This window comes from Coregonus clupeaformis, unplaced genomic scaffold, assembly GCF_020615455.1.
Source record: "Coregonus clupeaformis isolate EN_2021a unplaced genomic scaffold, ASM2061545v1 scaf1137, whole genome shotgun sequence".
Lineage (NCBI taxonomy): Eukaryota > Metazoa > Chordata > Actinopteri > Salmoniformes > Salmonidae > Coregonus > Coregonus clupeaformis.
The window spans coordinates 122826-139326 of record NW_025534591.1 but is presented as its reverse complement, the minus strand read 5'-3'; the positions used below and the strand labels follow the sequence as shown (position 1 = coordinate 139326).

Sequence of the window (16501 nt, the reverse complement as noted above, 5' to 3'; positions counted from 1 at the left end):
AGAACATTTCAAGAACTTTGAATGTTTCTTCAAGTGCAGTCGCAAAAACCATCAAGCTCTATGATGAAACTGGCTCTCATGAGGACCGCCACAGGGAAGGAAGACCCAGAGTTACCTTTGCTGCAGAGGATAAGTTCATTAGAGTTACCAGCCTCAGAAATTGCAGCCCAAAGAAATGCTTCACAGAGTTCAAGTAACAGACACATCTCAACATCAACTGTTCAGAGGGGACTGCATGAATCAGGCATTCATGGTCGAATTACTGCAAAGAAACCACTACTAAAGGACACCAATAATAAGAAGAGACTTGCTTGGGCCAAGAAACACGAGCAATGGACATTAGACCGGTGGAAATCTGTCCTTTGGTCTGATGAGTCCAAATTTGAGATTTTTGTGAGATGCAGAGTAGGTGAACGGATGATCTTCGCATGTATGGTTCCCACCGTGAAGCATGGAGGAGGAGGTGTGATGGTGTGGGGGTTCTTTGCTGGTGACACTGTCAGTGATTTATTTATAATTCAAGGCACACTTAACCAGCATCGCTACCACAACATTCTGCAGCGATATGCCATCCCATCTGGTTTGGGCTTAGTGGGATAATCATTTGTTTTTCAACAGGACAATGTCCCAACACACCTCCAGGTTGTGTAAAGGCTATTTTACCAAGAAGGAGAGTGATGGAGTGCTGCATCAGATGACCTGGCTTCCACAATCCCCCGACCTCAACCCAATTGAGATGGTTTGGGATGAGTCGGATGCAGAGTGAAGGAAAAGCAGCCAACAAGTGCTCAGTATATGTGGGAACTCCTTCAAGACTGTTGGAAAAGCATTCCAGGTGAAGCTGGTTGAGAGAATGCCAAGAGTGTGCAAAGCTGTCATCAAGGCAAAGGGTGGCTATTTGAATAATCTCAAATATAAAATATATTTTGATTTGTTTAACACTTTTTTGGTTACTACATGATTCCATATGTGTTATTTCATAGTTTTGATGTCTTCACTATTATTCTACAATGTAAAAAAATTTTTGTAAAAATAAAGAAAAACCCTTGAATGAGTAGGTGTATATACAAATATATACACACACCATACATAATGTACCTCCCATATTTTATACAAGGAAGACAACCAATTTGAGATGTTTTTATATGAAATACAATGTGCTTGTGAAGAAAGTGTTGATGTATGTTTTGTTTGTGTTTTACTGGCTGTATCATGTATGTTTGTTCTACTGATGCTAATCATGATGAACCCTGCTGATGATTAGGAATCTGCTGGTCCTGAGCATTATGATGCATGCCCGTTCTTGCTGATGGGTGTAATTAGTGTGGTGATGGAGCACAACACTAATAGAGTATAGCTTACAAAGGCTTATGAAGTCATATGGCTTATGAAGTCATATGGCTTATGAAGTCCTATGGCTTATATGAAGTCCTATGTCTTATGAAGTCCTATGGCTTATGAAGTCCTATGGCTTGTGAAGTCCTATGGCTTATATGAAGTCCTATGTCTTATGAAGTCCTATGGCTTATGAAGTCCTATGGCTTATGAAGTCCTATGTCTTATGAAGTCCTATGTCTTATGAAGTCATATGGCTTATGAAGTCCTATGGCTTATGAAGTCCTATGGCTTATTAAGTCCTATGGTTTCTATGGCTTATGAGGGGCTATGGCTTATGAGGGGCTATGGCTTATGACGGGCTATGTGAAGGTGCCTCATGACAGAGTGAAATGAAAAGCCCAACCCTAAATTTGGAAAACAACAAACACTATAAACAATGATTATACTTCTAAATGTCTGTCTATTTTTTTTTTATCATTCATGACTACACCAACTCTATTCCAGTCTGTATTTTAACTGGTATCTACAAGCACAAAGCCATTGTTCTATTGGCGCTGGATCCAACAGTGACCTAACAAATCAATTGCCATCGATGCCTAATTTATGCAAAACCTCAATTTGGCATTCAGTTTCTCGAGTTGGTGGATTCAGCCCTTGGCTCTTGGTTAAAGGGAACAGAAGACATACTCCCAAAGCCTACAGGGAGAATCGTAATAAAGTGTAGCAGACGGCCAACATATTCTCCAATATTCTGTAGTTCACTGCCAACATATTCTCCAATATTCTGTAGTTCACTGCCAACATATTCTCCAATATTCTGTAGTTCACTGCCAACATATTCTCCAATATACTGTAGTTCACTGCCAACATATTCTCCAATATACTGTAGTTCACTGCCAACATATTCTCCAATATTCTGTAGTTCACTGCCAACATATTCTCCAATATACTGTAGTTCACTGCCAACATATTCTCCAATATACTGTAGTTCACTGCCAACATATTCTCCAATATACTGCAGTTCACTACCAACATATTCTCCAATATACTGCAGTTCACTGCCAACATATTCTCCAATATACTGCAGTTCACTGCCAACATATTCTCCAATATACTGTAGTTCACTGCCAACATATTCTCCAATATACTGTAGTTCACTGCCAACATATTCTCCAATATACTGCAGTTCACTGCCAACATATTCTCCAATATACTGTAGTTCACTGCCAACATATTCTCCAATATACTGTAGTTCACTGCCAACATATTCTCCAATATACTGTAGTTCACTGCCAACATATTCTCCAATATACTGCAGTTCACTGCCAACATATTCTCCAATATACTGTAGTTCACTGCCAACATATTCTCCAATATACTGTAGTTCACTGCCAACATATTCTCCAATATACTGTAGTTCACTGCCAACATATTCTCCAATATACTGTAGCTACCAACAATGTGTTCCCCACTCAGGTGGCCTAGTTGAATGTCAACATGTCTGCTCCTCTAAACCATTCCAGTACCACCCTGTGCATGCATGCTGTTGAACTAGCTACTGCTACATCTGATGCACTCAATGCATGGAGAATACCAGTGTTGTTAACCTCGCTGACTTACTGAAGTCTGTTGACATTTGTGTTTGGAGAAAACAAAAACAAGAAAGCAACAGGTTGTAAGAAATACAAAGACATACAGAGACAGACAATGCTGACATGGGTCCATCATCCAGCTGCTGCATGGTATTGTCTTGTACTGTACTCAAAACACTCCGCAGTCTACTGTACTCAAAACACTCTGTAGTGTACTCAAAACACTATGCAGTGTACTCAAAACACTCTGCAGTGTACTGTACTCAAAACACTCCGCAGTCTACTGTACTCAAAACACTCTGTAGTGTACTCAAAACACTATGCAGTGTACTCAAAACACTCTGTAGTGTACTCAAAACACTATGCAGTGTACTCAAAACACTCTGTAGTGTACTCAAAACACTATGCAGTGTACTCAAAACACTCTGTAGTGTACTCAAAACACTATGCAGTGTACTCAAAACACTCTGTAGTGTACTGTACTCAAAACACTCTGTAGTGTACTCAAAACACTCTGCAGTCTACTGTACTCAAAACACTCTGTAGTGTACTCAAAACACTCCGCAGTCTACTGTACTCAAAACACTCTGTAGTGTACTCAAAACACTCTGTAGTGTACTCAAAACACTATGCAGTGTACTCAAAACACTATGCAGTGTACTCAAAACACTCTGTAGTGTACTCAAAACACTCTGTAGTGTACTCAGAACACTATGCAGTGTACTCAAAACACTCTGTAGTGTACTCAAAACACTCTGTAGTGTACTCAAAACACTCTGCAGTGTACTCAAAACACTCTGCAGTGTACTGTACTCAGAACACTGTAGTGTACTCAAAACACTCTGCAGTGTACTCAAAACACTATGCAGTGTACTGTACCCAAAACACTCTGCAGTGTACTGTACTCAAAACACTCTGTAGTGTACTCAAAACACTCTGCAGTGTACTCAAAACACTCTGCAGTGTACTCAAAACACTCTGCAGTGTACTCAAAACACTCTGCAGTGTACTCAAAACACTCTGCAGTGTACTGTACTCAAAACACTCTGTAGTGTACTCAAAACACTCTGCAGTGTACTGTACTCAAAACACTCTGCAGTGTACTGTACTCAAAACACTCTGCAGTGTACTGTACTCAAAACACTCTGCAGTGTACTGTACTCAAAACACTCTGCAGTGTACTGTACTCAAAACACTCTGCAGTGTACTGTACTCAAAACACTATGCAGTGTACTGTACTCAAAACACTCTGCAGTGTACTGTACTCAAAACACTCTGCAGTGTACTGTACTCAAAACACTCTGTAGTGTACTCAAAACAATCTGCAGTGTACTGTACTCAAAACACTCTGTAGTGTACTCAAAACACTCTGCAGTGTACTGTACTCAAAACACTCTGCAGTGTACTGTACTCAAAACACTCTGTAGTGTACTCAAAACACTCTGCAGTGTACTGTACTCAAAACACTCTGCAGTGTACTGTACTCAAAACACTCTGTAGTGTACTCAAAACACTCTGCAGTGTACTGTACTCAAAACACTCTGCAGTGTACTGTACTCAAAACACTCTGTAGTGTACTCAAAACACTCTGCAGTGTACTGTACTCAAAACACTCTGTAGTGTACTCAAAACACTCTGCAGTGTACTGTACTCAAAACACTGCAGTGTACTCAAAACACTCTGCAGTGTACTGTACTCAAACCACTCTGTAGTGTACTCAAAACACTGCAGTGTACTGTACTCAAAACGCTCTGCAGTGACTGTACTCAAAACGCCATGCGCTGTACTGTACTCAAAACGCTCTCTGTTTTCCAACTGAAGGTTATTACAAGCCTTGGAGCGCCCTAAACAGCATGTCTGGCATGAGCGTGAGCGGCCTGGGCGGCCATGACACCTCTGGAGTGTCGTCCTCCTGCATTTCCGCCCTGCCCTGAAGTCCATCCTGTCTCATCCAGCACTCACACTCCCCCATCCCATCCATTCTCTGAACTCCATTATGGTTCACTAGGAGACTTTGGGCTTGTCCACACTCAACCCCTAGCGCTAGCCCCTACCCACTAGCCACTTGTGGAGATCTGAGAGGATTGGATAGGTGTAGGCAATATGGTGATAGCTTCATCTAGCCTATCAGAGGGCAAGGTGGAGTTCTCACAATATGGCTTAAGCCTCTCCAATCCTCTCAGATCTCCACAAGTGGCTAGGGGTTGTTTCTGGACTCATCCTATCACTATGTGACTTACTCTTTCCTCTCCTCTCCTCTCCTCTCCTCTCCTCTCCTCTCCTCTCCTCTCCTCTCCTCTCCTCTCCTCTCTCCTCTCCTCTCCTCCTCTCCTCTCTCCTCTCCTCTCCTCTCCTCTCCCTCTCCTCTCCTCTCCTCTCCTCTCCTCTCCTCTCCACTGCTCTCTCCTCCTCTCTCCTCTCCACTGCTCTCTCCTCTCTCCTCCTCTCTCCTCTCCACTGCTCTCTCCTCTCTCCTCCTCTCTCCTCTCTACTACTCTCTCCTCTCCTCTCCTCTCCTCTCCACTGCTCTCTCCTCTCTCCTCCTCTCTCCTCTCTCTCCTGCTCTCTCCTCTCCCCTCCTCTCCTCTCCTCTCCTCTCCTCTCCACTGCCCTCTCCTCTCCTCTTCACTGCCCTCTCCTCTCCTCTCTCCTCTCCTCTCCTCTCTCCTCTCCTCTCCTCTCCTCTCCTCTCCCTCTCCTCTCCTCTCCTCTCCTCTCCTCTCCTCTCCTCTCCTCTCTACTGCTCTCTCCTCTCTACTGCTCTCTCCTCTCTACTGCTCTCTCCTCTCCTCTCTCCTCTCCACTGCCCTCTCCTCTCCTCTCCTCTCCTCCCCTCTCCTCTGCTCTCTCCTCCTCTCTCCTCCTCTCTACTCTCTCCTCCTCTCTACTGCTCTCTCCTCTCCCTCTCCTCTCCTCTCCTCTCCTCTCCTCTCCTCTCCTCTCCTCTCTCCTCTCCTCTCTACTGCTCTCTACTGCTCTCTCCTCTCCTCTCCTCTCCTCTCTCCTCCTCTCTCCTCCTCTCTCCTCTCTACTGCTCTCTCCTCTCCACCGCTCTCTCCTTTCCACTGCTCTCTCCTCTCCACTTTTTTCTTCCTTTCTTCACAGATTTAGTTTTACTCTGTCCCTTCTTCCTGCTGTCCTTTTCTTCCTGCTGTCCCTTCTTCCTGCTGTTCCTTCTTCCTGCTGTCCTTTCTTCCTGCTGTCCTTTCTTCCTTCTGTCCTTTCTTCCTGCTGTCCTTTCTTCCTGCTGTCCTTTCTTCCTGCTGTCCCTTCTTCCTGCTGTCCCTTCTTCCTGCTGTCCCTTCTTCCTGCTGTCCTTTCTTCCTGCTGTCCCTTCTTCCTGCTGTCCCTTCTTCCTGCTGTCCCTTCTTCCTGCTTTCTTCCTGCTGTCCTTTCTTCCTGCTGTCCCTTCTTCCTGCTGTCCCTTCTTCTTGCTGTCCCTTCTTCCTGCTGTCCTTTCTTCCTGCTGTTCCTTCTTCCTGCTGTCCCTTCTTCCTGCTGTCCTTTCTTCCTGCTGTCCCTTCCTCCTGCTGTCCTTTCTTCCTGCTGTCCCTTCTTCCTGCTGTCCTTTCTTCCTGCTGTCCTTCCTTGTTCCTTTTTCTTCTCTCTAATTTGTCTCCATATTTAAATAACGGTTCCCAAAACAAGGGGCTCTATTCAATCTGTATCGTGGAAATTCAGCGCTAAAGCCCCAATTGAAATTTAAAGGCAAGGTTCCCGCATTGGTGGAGACGGCATTCACGGTAAACGCTGCATATGTTGGCTCAATCTGCAATGACCTTCACATTTCTATCACAAAATCTGTAACGCTTCAGCGATACGGATTGAATATAATAAATAATTGGTCATTTAGCAGACGCTCTTATCCAGAGCGACTTACAGGAGCAAATAGGGTTAAGTGCCTTGCTCAAGGGCACATCGACAGATTTTTCACCTAGTCGGCTCGGGGATTAGAACCAGCGACCTTTCGGTTACTGGCACAACGCTCTTAACCACTAAGCTACCTGCCGCCTCAGACTCTTAGTAATAAGCAGGTAGCTTAGTGGTTAAGAGCGTTGTGCCAGTAACCGAAAGGTCGCTGGTTCTAATCCCCGAGCCGACTAGGTGAAAAATCTGTCGATGTGCCCTTGAGCAAGGCACTCCACCCTAGGTTTTATTACCTTGGGCGTGGCATCAGCTCCAGTTCATATTCAGTGCTGCCACACGGGTGTCTTTGCATTGGCTGCCCAGTTCAGCTGCAGAGATAGCTGGAGTAAAGCATTGATGATATACTAGTGTGATATCTGATTCTACAGGATGTAATCCCCTATTGTCTAATTCTTCTACCTTTTCTATCATTGCCTGTTGCTCTGTTGCTTTTGATCTCTCATACTTTGACTTTCCGTTCCATATTAATAACTTTCTCATCTGCTTTTTAAAACAAAAAACGTGTGAAAGAAAGACAATTTCATACGATGTAGTTAACTCCTGCTTGACAATGTTTATGATTGCCGAAGCTATGGTTTAACTTATTGGGAGTGCACAGCTCCCGGCTGTTTGGGTGCGTCCCAAACGCCATCCTATTCCCTACATAGTGCACTACTTTTGATCAGAGCTCTAAAAGGCCCTGGTCAAATGCTGTGCATTTTATAGGGAATAGGATGCCATTTGGGACGCAAAACCAGTTGTTGAGTATCTCCCCATTAAGTATTATTTGTTGCAAAAGTGGAGACGTTCTAAATACATGACGTGTATGATGATACTTGACAAAGACTTGATACTTCTTGCTGTCCAGTACAGTACAGATTTTAAAAAAATCTGGAATCTAGAATGATGAGGAAATGATTGACGATTCTTCTGATACTAGTGATGATATTTTGATGTCAACAGAAACTAAACTGTGGTTTCATTTTTGCATGTGTTGCATGAGATATGTTCAACAAGAGAAGCTATCTATCACATGTAAGAAAAACATTGTTTTCTTTCAAAAGCTTCTACTAACTTGTATTATGCACATTTACACTGGAGGGAGGGCAGGCGGCTTATTCCACAGCAAGAGACTCTTAGCAGAAACGTTTTATGTAGCTGACACTTTTTTTTCTCCCAAATTCAGGTATTGTTTACTTACTGAATGGTTTTAGGCAGGGGTTGGAACCAAAAATTATTGTCCAATTGTTTCGTTCTGAACTAGCTAACAAGCGTTTGTGAGAACAGCTGCACCAGAATTCAAATAAAAACACGTCTTAAGGCCTTTGCAGACTGTATGTCGGATTCAGTCTTTTGCGATTATCACGTCACACTCTGTGATGTTACCAAATTAAAATCTTGATATCAACCTGGCCAGATGGTACGATTTGCTTCAGTTCTGTCGTCACATTCTGCGATTGGCTTGCTAGGCTACTTCAGACGATGTATTTGATCTGACCTTAAGACAGCACCAGCAGTGCAAGCCTCTCTCCATGCTTATGAGTGAGTTCTGAAAAACTGAAAACAGTTTTCACATACAAACTTCATATGTCCGAACTCAGAATCAAATAGGCTTCCCCGAAATAACATGGTCGGTGTGTTAGAATCTTTTTGTTTTTGGGGATTGGTGATTTTGTGTATTCATCAAAATCCCATCACGTAATCTTGATTTCAGATGTCATGTAAACACACCGACCATGCTTCTGGCAAAGGATGTAAACGCTTAAATCAAACTATTATATTAATCTGATTAATTGTGCGCATACTCAGTGCCGGCTGTGTTCCTATTGGTCAGTCACCGGGATTGGACCCTATGACCCGCAAGTGGTGGTACTTAATCGGCAGGTCTAGACCCTGTACGGGCCAAGACGTCCGACAATCGTTTAAGACCTAGGAATTTGCCCAAGACGTAAACATTTTGTCTGAGATGGCAAAATCGTGACATAGAACGGCTAAAATTGTACAGTCTGTAGGGGGGGCTTTACCTTTTTGTAGTTAATAAATCCAATGTGAAACGTGGATTATTGTATCTTTAACTAGCATTGAAAAAGTTAATCCACTGTTCTCTTAACTAAAAATCTCTCTCCCTAATTTCTGAATCAAGCCTGTAACGTCAGTAGCTACAGTAGACTATACATGTTTCAGAGGGAGGGGGAGGGGCAAGTAGCCCTACACTGGAGGGAGGGGAGGGGCAGGTAGCCTACACTGGAGGGAGGGGGAGGGGCTGGTAGCCTACACTGGAGGGAGGGGGGAGGGGCAGCTAGCCTACACTGGAGGGAGGGGGAGGGGCAGGTAGCCTACACTGGAGGGAGGGGGAGGGGCTGGTAGCCTACACTGGAGGGAGGGGGAGGGGCAGGTAGCCTACACTGGAGGGAGGGGGAGGGGCAGGTAGCCTACACTGGAGGGAGGGGGAGGCTGTTAGCCTACACTGGAGGGAGGGGGAGGGGCTGGTAGCCTACACTGGGTGGAGGGGGAGGGGCAGGTAGCCTACACTGGGTGGAGGGGGGGAGGGCAGGTAGCCTACACTGGAGGGGAGGGGGAGGGGCTGGTAGCCCACACTGGAGGGAGGGGGAAGGGCTGGTAGCCTACACTGGAGGGAGGGGGAGGGGCTGGTAGCCTACACTGGAGGGAGGGGAGGCTGGTAGCCTACACTGGAGGGAGGGGGAGGGGAGGGGCTGGTAGCCTCACACTGGAGGGAGGGGGGGAGGGGGCAGCTAGCCTACACTGGAGGGAGGGGGAGGGGCAGCTAGCCTACACTGGAGGGAGGGGGAGGGGCAGGTAGCCCCACACTGGAGGGAGGGGGAGGGGCAGCTAGCCTACACTGGAGGGAGGGGGAGGGGCAGGTAGCCTACACTGGAGGGAGGGGGAGGGGCAGTTAGCCTACACTGGAGGGAGGGGGAGGGGCAGGTAGCCTACACTGGAGGGAGGGGGAGGGGCAGCTAGCCTACACTGGAGGGAGGGGGAGGGGCTGGTAGCCTACACTGGAGGGAGGGGGAGGGGCATGTAGCCTACACTGGAGGGAGGGGGAGGGGCAGCTAGCCTACACACACACTGGTAAAGACTTTCAGCTGGCAGGCAGACACTGGAATAATTTTCTGAGTGACAGAATGAGGGCTTTGCATAGGCAGTTTGTTGCGTTCTTTGTGGGACTGGGAAAAAAATGCCTGGAATGTAAAAAAAAATAAAGTTATTATACGGTTCCAAAGCTTTTAAAATAACAGTTCTGTTCCGGAACAGTATAGATCGCTTTTGTTGCCAGTTCTGATTGTGTACCTTGAAAAATGCCGTTATTTTCCGGTTTTCGGTTCTGTTCCCTAAACCGGTTCCAACCCCTGGTTTTAGGAAATCATTTTATACAGGGACCTCCTTTCAAAAGAGTAATGCTTCACGAAGTACACCAAACTTAACTTAATATACCAAACTTAACTTAATTAATATACCACATTTTAAACGAATAGACGTACCACTGAGATAATAATAAATGTTTGCATTTTGTTTAACAATACATAAGGATACACACCGATGCAGAGTATCTGTAGGAATGTGTTTGTTTTTTCAGCCCCAATACTTATGTATAAGTCAAGAAGACACTTTAACAAGTCTTTAGTTGACTTATTTATCAGTAACATTAATCCTTATAAAATATATGTAGCAACTAAAATAAAAGATATCCTGTTTTGTTTTGGGCAAGGTTTTCCGTTTCCTTTTGTCTGATCATGTCTCTGCTGTGGTGGTGCTTGATGTTAACTGTTAAAGCCCTGTGAAAATTACATGTCAAAAGAGATACAGGTGAACTATATGGTCGTATGTAATGCAATTTCAGTAAAGAAAAAATATAAGGTTCCAATACAGAAAAGTATGGGGGTTTGGGGGATTATTGGGGAAAGGTAAATGCATGTATTTTACATTATGCACAAATAAAAGTATTCAAAATTCAAGATGTAAATTAAAAAGTCCTTGCATGAAATAAATGTTTTTATTTAACAAAACATGCATTCCTGTTTTTTACTTGATCTCTAGCATACAGTTTAGTCCTTTGGCCCGTTGATTAAACGCTTTAAAAATATTTTTTACAGTACTTGTACGCGGGGTGAAAGTTGGGACTATGAGAGCATGACACAAAGCATGACAACTACTGACTGAACCTCTGTACATCCAACTTACACAACAAAAGCATGATCTGGGCATGAATATTAACATTCTTCAGAATACAAACTTTGTCTTTGCCTTGGCTACAAGCTATAAGGAAATACATGTTAAAACCGCCACCTTTACCATGATGAGAAACTAGCGGAGCACATTTTCTGTATCGTCATTCCACAACCTGCCCCCCTACACTGTTCTAGTAGAGGTAGCCTAGCCTAGCCCCCTACACTGTTCTAGTAGAGGTAGCCTAGCCACCTGCCCCCTACACTGTTCTAGTAGAGGTAGCCTAGCCTAGCCTAGCCCCCTACACTGTTCTAGTAGAGGTAGCCTAGCCTAGCCACCTGCCCCCCTACACTGTTCTAGTAGAGGTAGCCCTAGCCTAGCCACCTGCCCCTACACTGTTCTAGTAGAGGTAGCCTTAGCCTAGCCACCTGCCCCCTACACTGTTCTAGTAGAGGTAGCCTAGCCTAGCCACCTGCCCCCTACACTGTTCTAGTAGAAGTAGCCCCTAGCCCCCTACACTGTTCTAGTAGAGGTAGCCTAGCCTAGCCACCTGCCCCCTACACTGTTCTAGTAGAGGTAGCCTAGCCTAGCCACCTGCCCCCTACACTGTTCTAGTAGAGGTAGCCTAGCCTAGCCACCTGCCCCCTACACTGTTCTAGTAGAGGTAGCCTAGCCACCTGCCCCCCTACACTGTTCTAGTAGAGGTAGCCTAGCCTAGCCCCCTTCACTGTTCTAGTAGAGGTAGCCTAGCCACCTGCCCCCCTACACTGTTCTAGTAGAGGTAGCCTAGCCACCTGCCCCCTACACTGTTCTAGTAGAGGTAGCCTAGCCTAGCCACCTGCCCCCTACACTGTTCTAGTAGAGGTAGCCTAGCCACCTGCCCCCCTACACTGTTCTAGTAGAGGTAGCCTAGCCACCTGCCCCCCTACACTGTTCTAGTAGAGGTAGCCTAGCCTAGCCACCTGCCTCCCTACACTGTTCTAGTAGAGGTAGCCTAGCCTAGCCACCTGCCCCCTACACTGTTCTAGTAGAGGTAGCCTAGCCTAGCCACCTGCCCCCTACACTGTTCTAGTAGAGGTAGCCTAGCCTAGCCACCTGCCCCCTACACTGTTCTAGTAGAGGTAGCCTAGCCTAGCCATCTGCCCCCCTACACTGTTCTATTAGAGGTAGCCTAGCCTAGCCCCCTTCATTGTTCTAGTATAGGTAGCCTAGCCCCCTTCACTGTTCTAGTAGAGGTAGCCTAGCCTAGCCCCCTTCACTGTTCTAGTAGAGGTAGCCTAGCCTAGCCCCCTTCACTGTTCTAGTAGAGGTAGCCTGGCCACCTGCCCCCTTCATTGTTCTAGTAGAGGTAGCCTAGCCTAGCCTAGCCCCCTTCACTGTTCTAGTAGAGGTAGCCTGGCCACCTGCCCCCTTCACTGTTCTAGTAGAGGTAGCCTAGCCTAGCCTAGCCCCCTTCACTGTTCTAGTAGAGGTAGCCTAGCCTAGCCTAGCCCCCTACACTGTTCTAGTAGAGGTAGCCTAGCCTAGCCTAGCCACCTGCCCCATCCATCATCTGCATCATTTCCTCCTATCCCTCAATCATAATTTGTTGTAATAATTGTTTGTGTTGTTGTTTTGTTTTTGATATGTTTGTAGAGACCACCCAGCGACAGCCCCGGAGCAGACCACCAGCATCTGACTCAGTTTGTGTAATGAACCGTGGTGTTCCCACCACTATATGTCTATCCCATAATAAGACCCCCCCACCCCAACGCCAGCCCCACGCCTGATAATACAGTAGCCTCATTTGTTTTGTGTGTCAAATGAGCAGTTTTAAATAATTGGATGTTACAGTGGCAACCTGTACCCCATAGACTAAACGGCATCCTATTCCCTATGTAGTGCACTACTTTTGACCCGGGGTAATACCCACCCTGATCACAAGTAGTGCACTACATAGGGAATAGGGTCCCATTTGTTGTTAAGATGCATCCTAACTCAGCAATAGATGTAGAACAGAGGGAGTGTTGTTGTCAAGCCTTATGTAGCGAAGCACCTGTGATTGGTTATTGTGCTGTAACGTGCTGTGTTGTTCTCTATGTGCCTGTATTGTTTTATTTTTTGAGTGATTATCAAATATTTGTGTGCTGCTTCTGTTTAAAAAAAATAAAATAATAATGTTGCTCAGATAAAGTTATATGCACAGAACTAGAATGAGATTCTATTTTCTATGGTTCTCTCCTCCCCTCCCTCAATAGATGATCACTTATGTCAGCCAGACGAAACCGAGTTAACAGCAAGTCTTTCAATTGTAAAGTTGCACTGTCACTGTCACATGAATGATAATAATAATAATAATAATAATAATAATAATAATAATAATAGCCTTTTTACACTGTTTGCACCTGTGAACTTTAAAATTCATTTCATTATACTTGGAGATATCAAAGTTAGGATTTAAATACTGTATGTCCACATTGGAGACCAAACACAATAACGTGTACAATATCGTTATTTCTAAAAACACACCGCTCATTGCTTTGCTGTTGATAACTACGCCAAGGCATTACAACTGCCAGACCTGCTGTAACAAAGTGGTCCGTTACAAAACCTACAACTGTGTTGGTGAAGCACGTCCCCCTTCAGGGCTAACTTCCTGATAGAAATGTCACACATACATTTAGCATATCAAGTATCAACACACGATTGCCAGTTCAACAACAATGAGTACAATGGTTCTCCCGAGTGGCGCAAGTGGTCTAAGGCTAGCTGTGCCACTAGAGATCCTGGTTCGAATCCAGGCTCTGTCGTAGCCGGCCGCGACCGGGAGACCCATGGGGCGGTGCACAATTGGCCCAGCGTCGTCCAGGGTAGGGGAGGGAATGGCCGGCAGGGATGTAGCTCAGTTGGTAGAGCATGGCGTTTGCAACGCCAGGGTTGTGGGTTTGATTCCCACGGGGGGCCAGTATGAAAAAAATAAAAATAATGTATGCACTCACTAACTGTAAGTCGCTCTGGATAAGAGCGTCTGCTAAACGACTAAAATGTAAATGAGTATATCTTTCTTATTCAATGTCATGGCTGTAGGCTGAAAATACCAATTAGCAACATTAGGCCTATATTTTCAACCAACATCATTTTTTGTTTTGTTTTTACTATCAGCATGTGAGGGCACTAAATAGGCGAACCAACCTACCCTTAAATCATAGCCAGAACCATGTCACTCATCGTAGTGGAAAAGTGCCTCTATTTTACTGAATCATCCCGGGGGGAATCTCTCTTAACCAACGCGAAAGACCAGTCAGTGAAAGACCAGTCAGTGAAAGACCAGTCAGTGAAAGACCAGTCAGCGAAAGACCAGTCAGCGAAAGACCAGTCAGTGAAAGACCAGTCAGTGAAGTCAGTGAAAGACCAGTCAGTGAAAGACCAGTCAGTGAAGTCAGTGAAAGACCAGTCAGTGAAAGACCAGTCAGTGAAGTCAGTGAAAGACCAGTCAGTGAAAGACCAGTCAGTGAAAGACCAGTCAGTGAAAGACCAGTCAGCGAAAGACCAGTCAGTGAAAGACCAGTCAGTGAAAGACCAGTCAGTGAAAGACCAGTCAGCGAAAGACCAGTCAGCGAAAGACCAGTCAGCGAAAGACCAGTCAGTGAAAGACCAGTCAGTGAAAGACCAGTCAGTGAAGTCAGTGAAAGACCAGTCAGTGAAAGACCAGTCAGTGAAAGACCAGTCAGTGAAAGACCAGTCAGTGAAAGACCAGTCAGTGAAAGACCAGTCAGTGAAAGACCAGTCAGTGAAAGACCAGTCAGTGAAAGACCAGTCAGTGAAGTCAGTGAAAGACCAGTCAGTGAAAGACCAGTCAGTGAAAGACCAGTCAGTGAAAGACCAGTCAGTGAAAGACCAGTCAGTGAAAGACCAGTCAGTGAAAGACCAGTCAGTGAAAGACCAGTCAGTGAAAGACCAGTCAGCGAAAGACCAGTCAGTGAAAGACCAGTCAGTGAAAGACCAGTCAGTGAAAGACCAGTCAGCGAAAGACCAGTCAGTGAAAGACCAGTCAGCGAAAGACCAGTCAGCGAAAGACCAGTCAGTGAAAGACCAGTCAGTGAAAGACCAGTCAGTGAAAGACCAGTCAGTGAAAGACCAGTCAGTGAAAGACCAGTCAGCGAAAGACCAGTCAGCGAAAGACCAGTCAGTGAAAGACCAGTCAGCGAAAGACCAGTCAGTGTGGTTGTTCAACTGTCAGCCACATCAACGATCAGCAGCACAACATCTGAAAGGTCCCTGTTCCACTGCTAGTTTCACATTCCTGAAAACAGGCAGGCAAGGCAGTATAACAAACCATGGATATTGAAAAGGTGGATAACATACAAAAAAGTTGAAAATACAGTGTACAAAACATTAGGAACACGTATGAACCTTTATAATGTCTTACTGTACGGCTTATACAGTCTTATGTTTCTGTATGTATGAAATGTACAACCCCACTTTAAATGGCTATAAATGACTGTTATTTGGTCACAATGAGATGATATTAAGACAGTGCTGCATAAAGGGGTCATACATGCGTATGACAGGTCTTATAATGCATTATACCTGCGGGCTTTAAGTCAAGGGTTATCCACCAGTTTACATCATTTGTAATATTAAATATGGTAGTTACTGTTATCCCGTGGTTATTAAGGGACCAACATTTTTATGAGACCGCTGCAAACACACTGCCTACTGATTGACAACTTACTGAGATGTGGCTATGTGCTTCCTGATAGAACACAGCTGGACCAATGGCTGCCCATGGAACTCATTGAGCACAATGGGTGGAAACTATGGTGTCCAACATGGAACAAAAAACAGGGTCATGTTCATTAGGCAGAAAAATAAGAAACACTCATTTTTGTTTTCCATTGCAAAATGTTTTGTAACGTTTTCTGTTGCATCCCCTAATGAATAAGACCCAGCAGAATCAATAACCCAACAAACAGGAAACTATTGTGGTCCGTTTTGTGAAACTTGAACAGTGTGTGTTTGGTTTGAACAGCGTACATTCTGTGTGTCTAGTTATTTACTGGTTTGTTGTTTAGGGATTTCTGTGTATTTTTTCTGAACAGTTCTGAAAAGTTCAGAGTCAGATTGTACATTAAAAATAGTGAAAAAATAAACAATTTAAAACACATACGATTATTTTTCAATGAGTGTTGATTTATTTTTTGAAGAAAGTTAAAGATAGTAATTCATTTGTTTATCTTCATTTTATGTAATCTTTTTTACGGCCATTTTGTCATGATAATTTAATATTTCAGTGACAGCAATGTTTTCAGGCTCCCTCCCAATCTCATATCATAGATAAACATACACAATGATATTGTAATATATTCTGCAAACTGTATGATCGCTTGTCAGAATGCACAGACAGATACCATCAGACAGTCGAGGGCCATTCAAATTGGAAACATTTAAACAAGACAGGATTTGACTGAATACCTGCCGGATTTAAATGTAAACAT

At 44.6% G+C, this 16501-nt stretch overlaps 2 protein-coding genes across 2 annotated transcripts in view; both read left to right on the top strand.

Moving 5' to 3' along the window:
- LOC121531580 (potassium voltage-gated channel subfamily C member 1-like) overlaps positions 1 to 13812 on the top strand; it is a 47950-nt gene extending 34138 nt beyond the window's left edge. Inside the window, exon 5 of the mRNA XM_041836858.2 lies at positions 12660 to 13812. Within this exon, the coding sequence (XP_041692792.2) occupies positions 12660 to 12793 (134 nt within the window). The 3' untranslated portion in view covers positions 12794 to 13812. The remainder of the gene's footprint in view (positions 1 to 12659) is intronic.
- A 176-nt stretch (positions 13813 to 13988) lies between these two features.
- On the top strand, positions 13989 to 16170 carry LOC123486320 (microtubule-associated protein futsch-like). The gene has a single exon (XM_045217594.1). The coding sequence runs from the start codon at positions 14221 to 14223 to the stop codon at positions 15349 to 15351; it is 1131 nt and encodes a 376-aa protein (XP_045073529.1). The 5' UTR covers positions 13989 to 14220; the 3' UTR covers positions 15352 to 16170.
- Positions 16171 to 16501: the final 331 nt, after the last annotated feature.

Bases quoted from the DNA above. Each gene is read 5' to 3' on its own strand.
- LOC123486320 (XM_045217594.1), top strand. From the start codon at position 14,221: ATGTCACTCATCGTAGTGGAAAAGTGCCTCTATTTTACTGAATCATCC.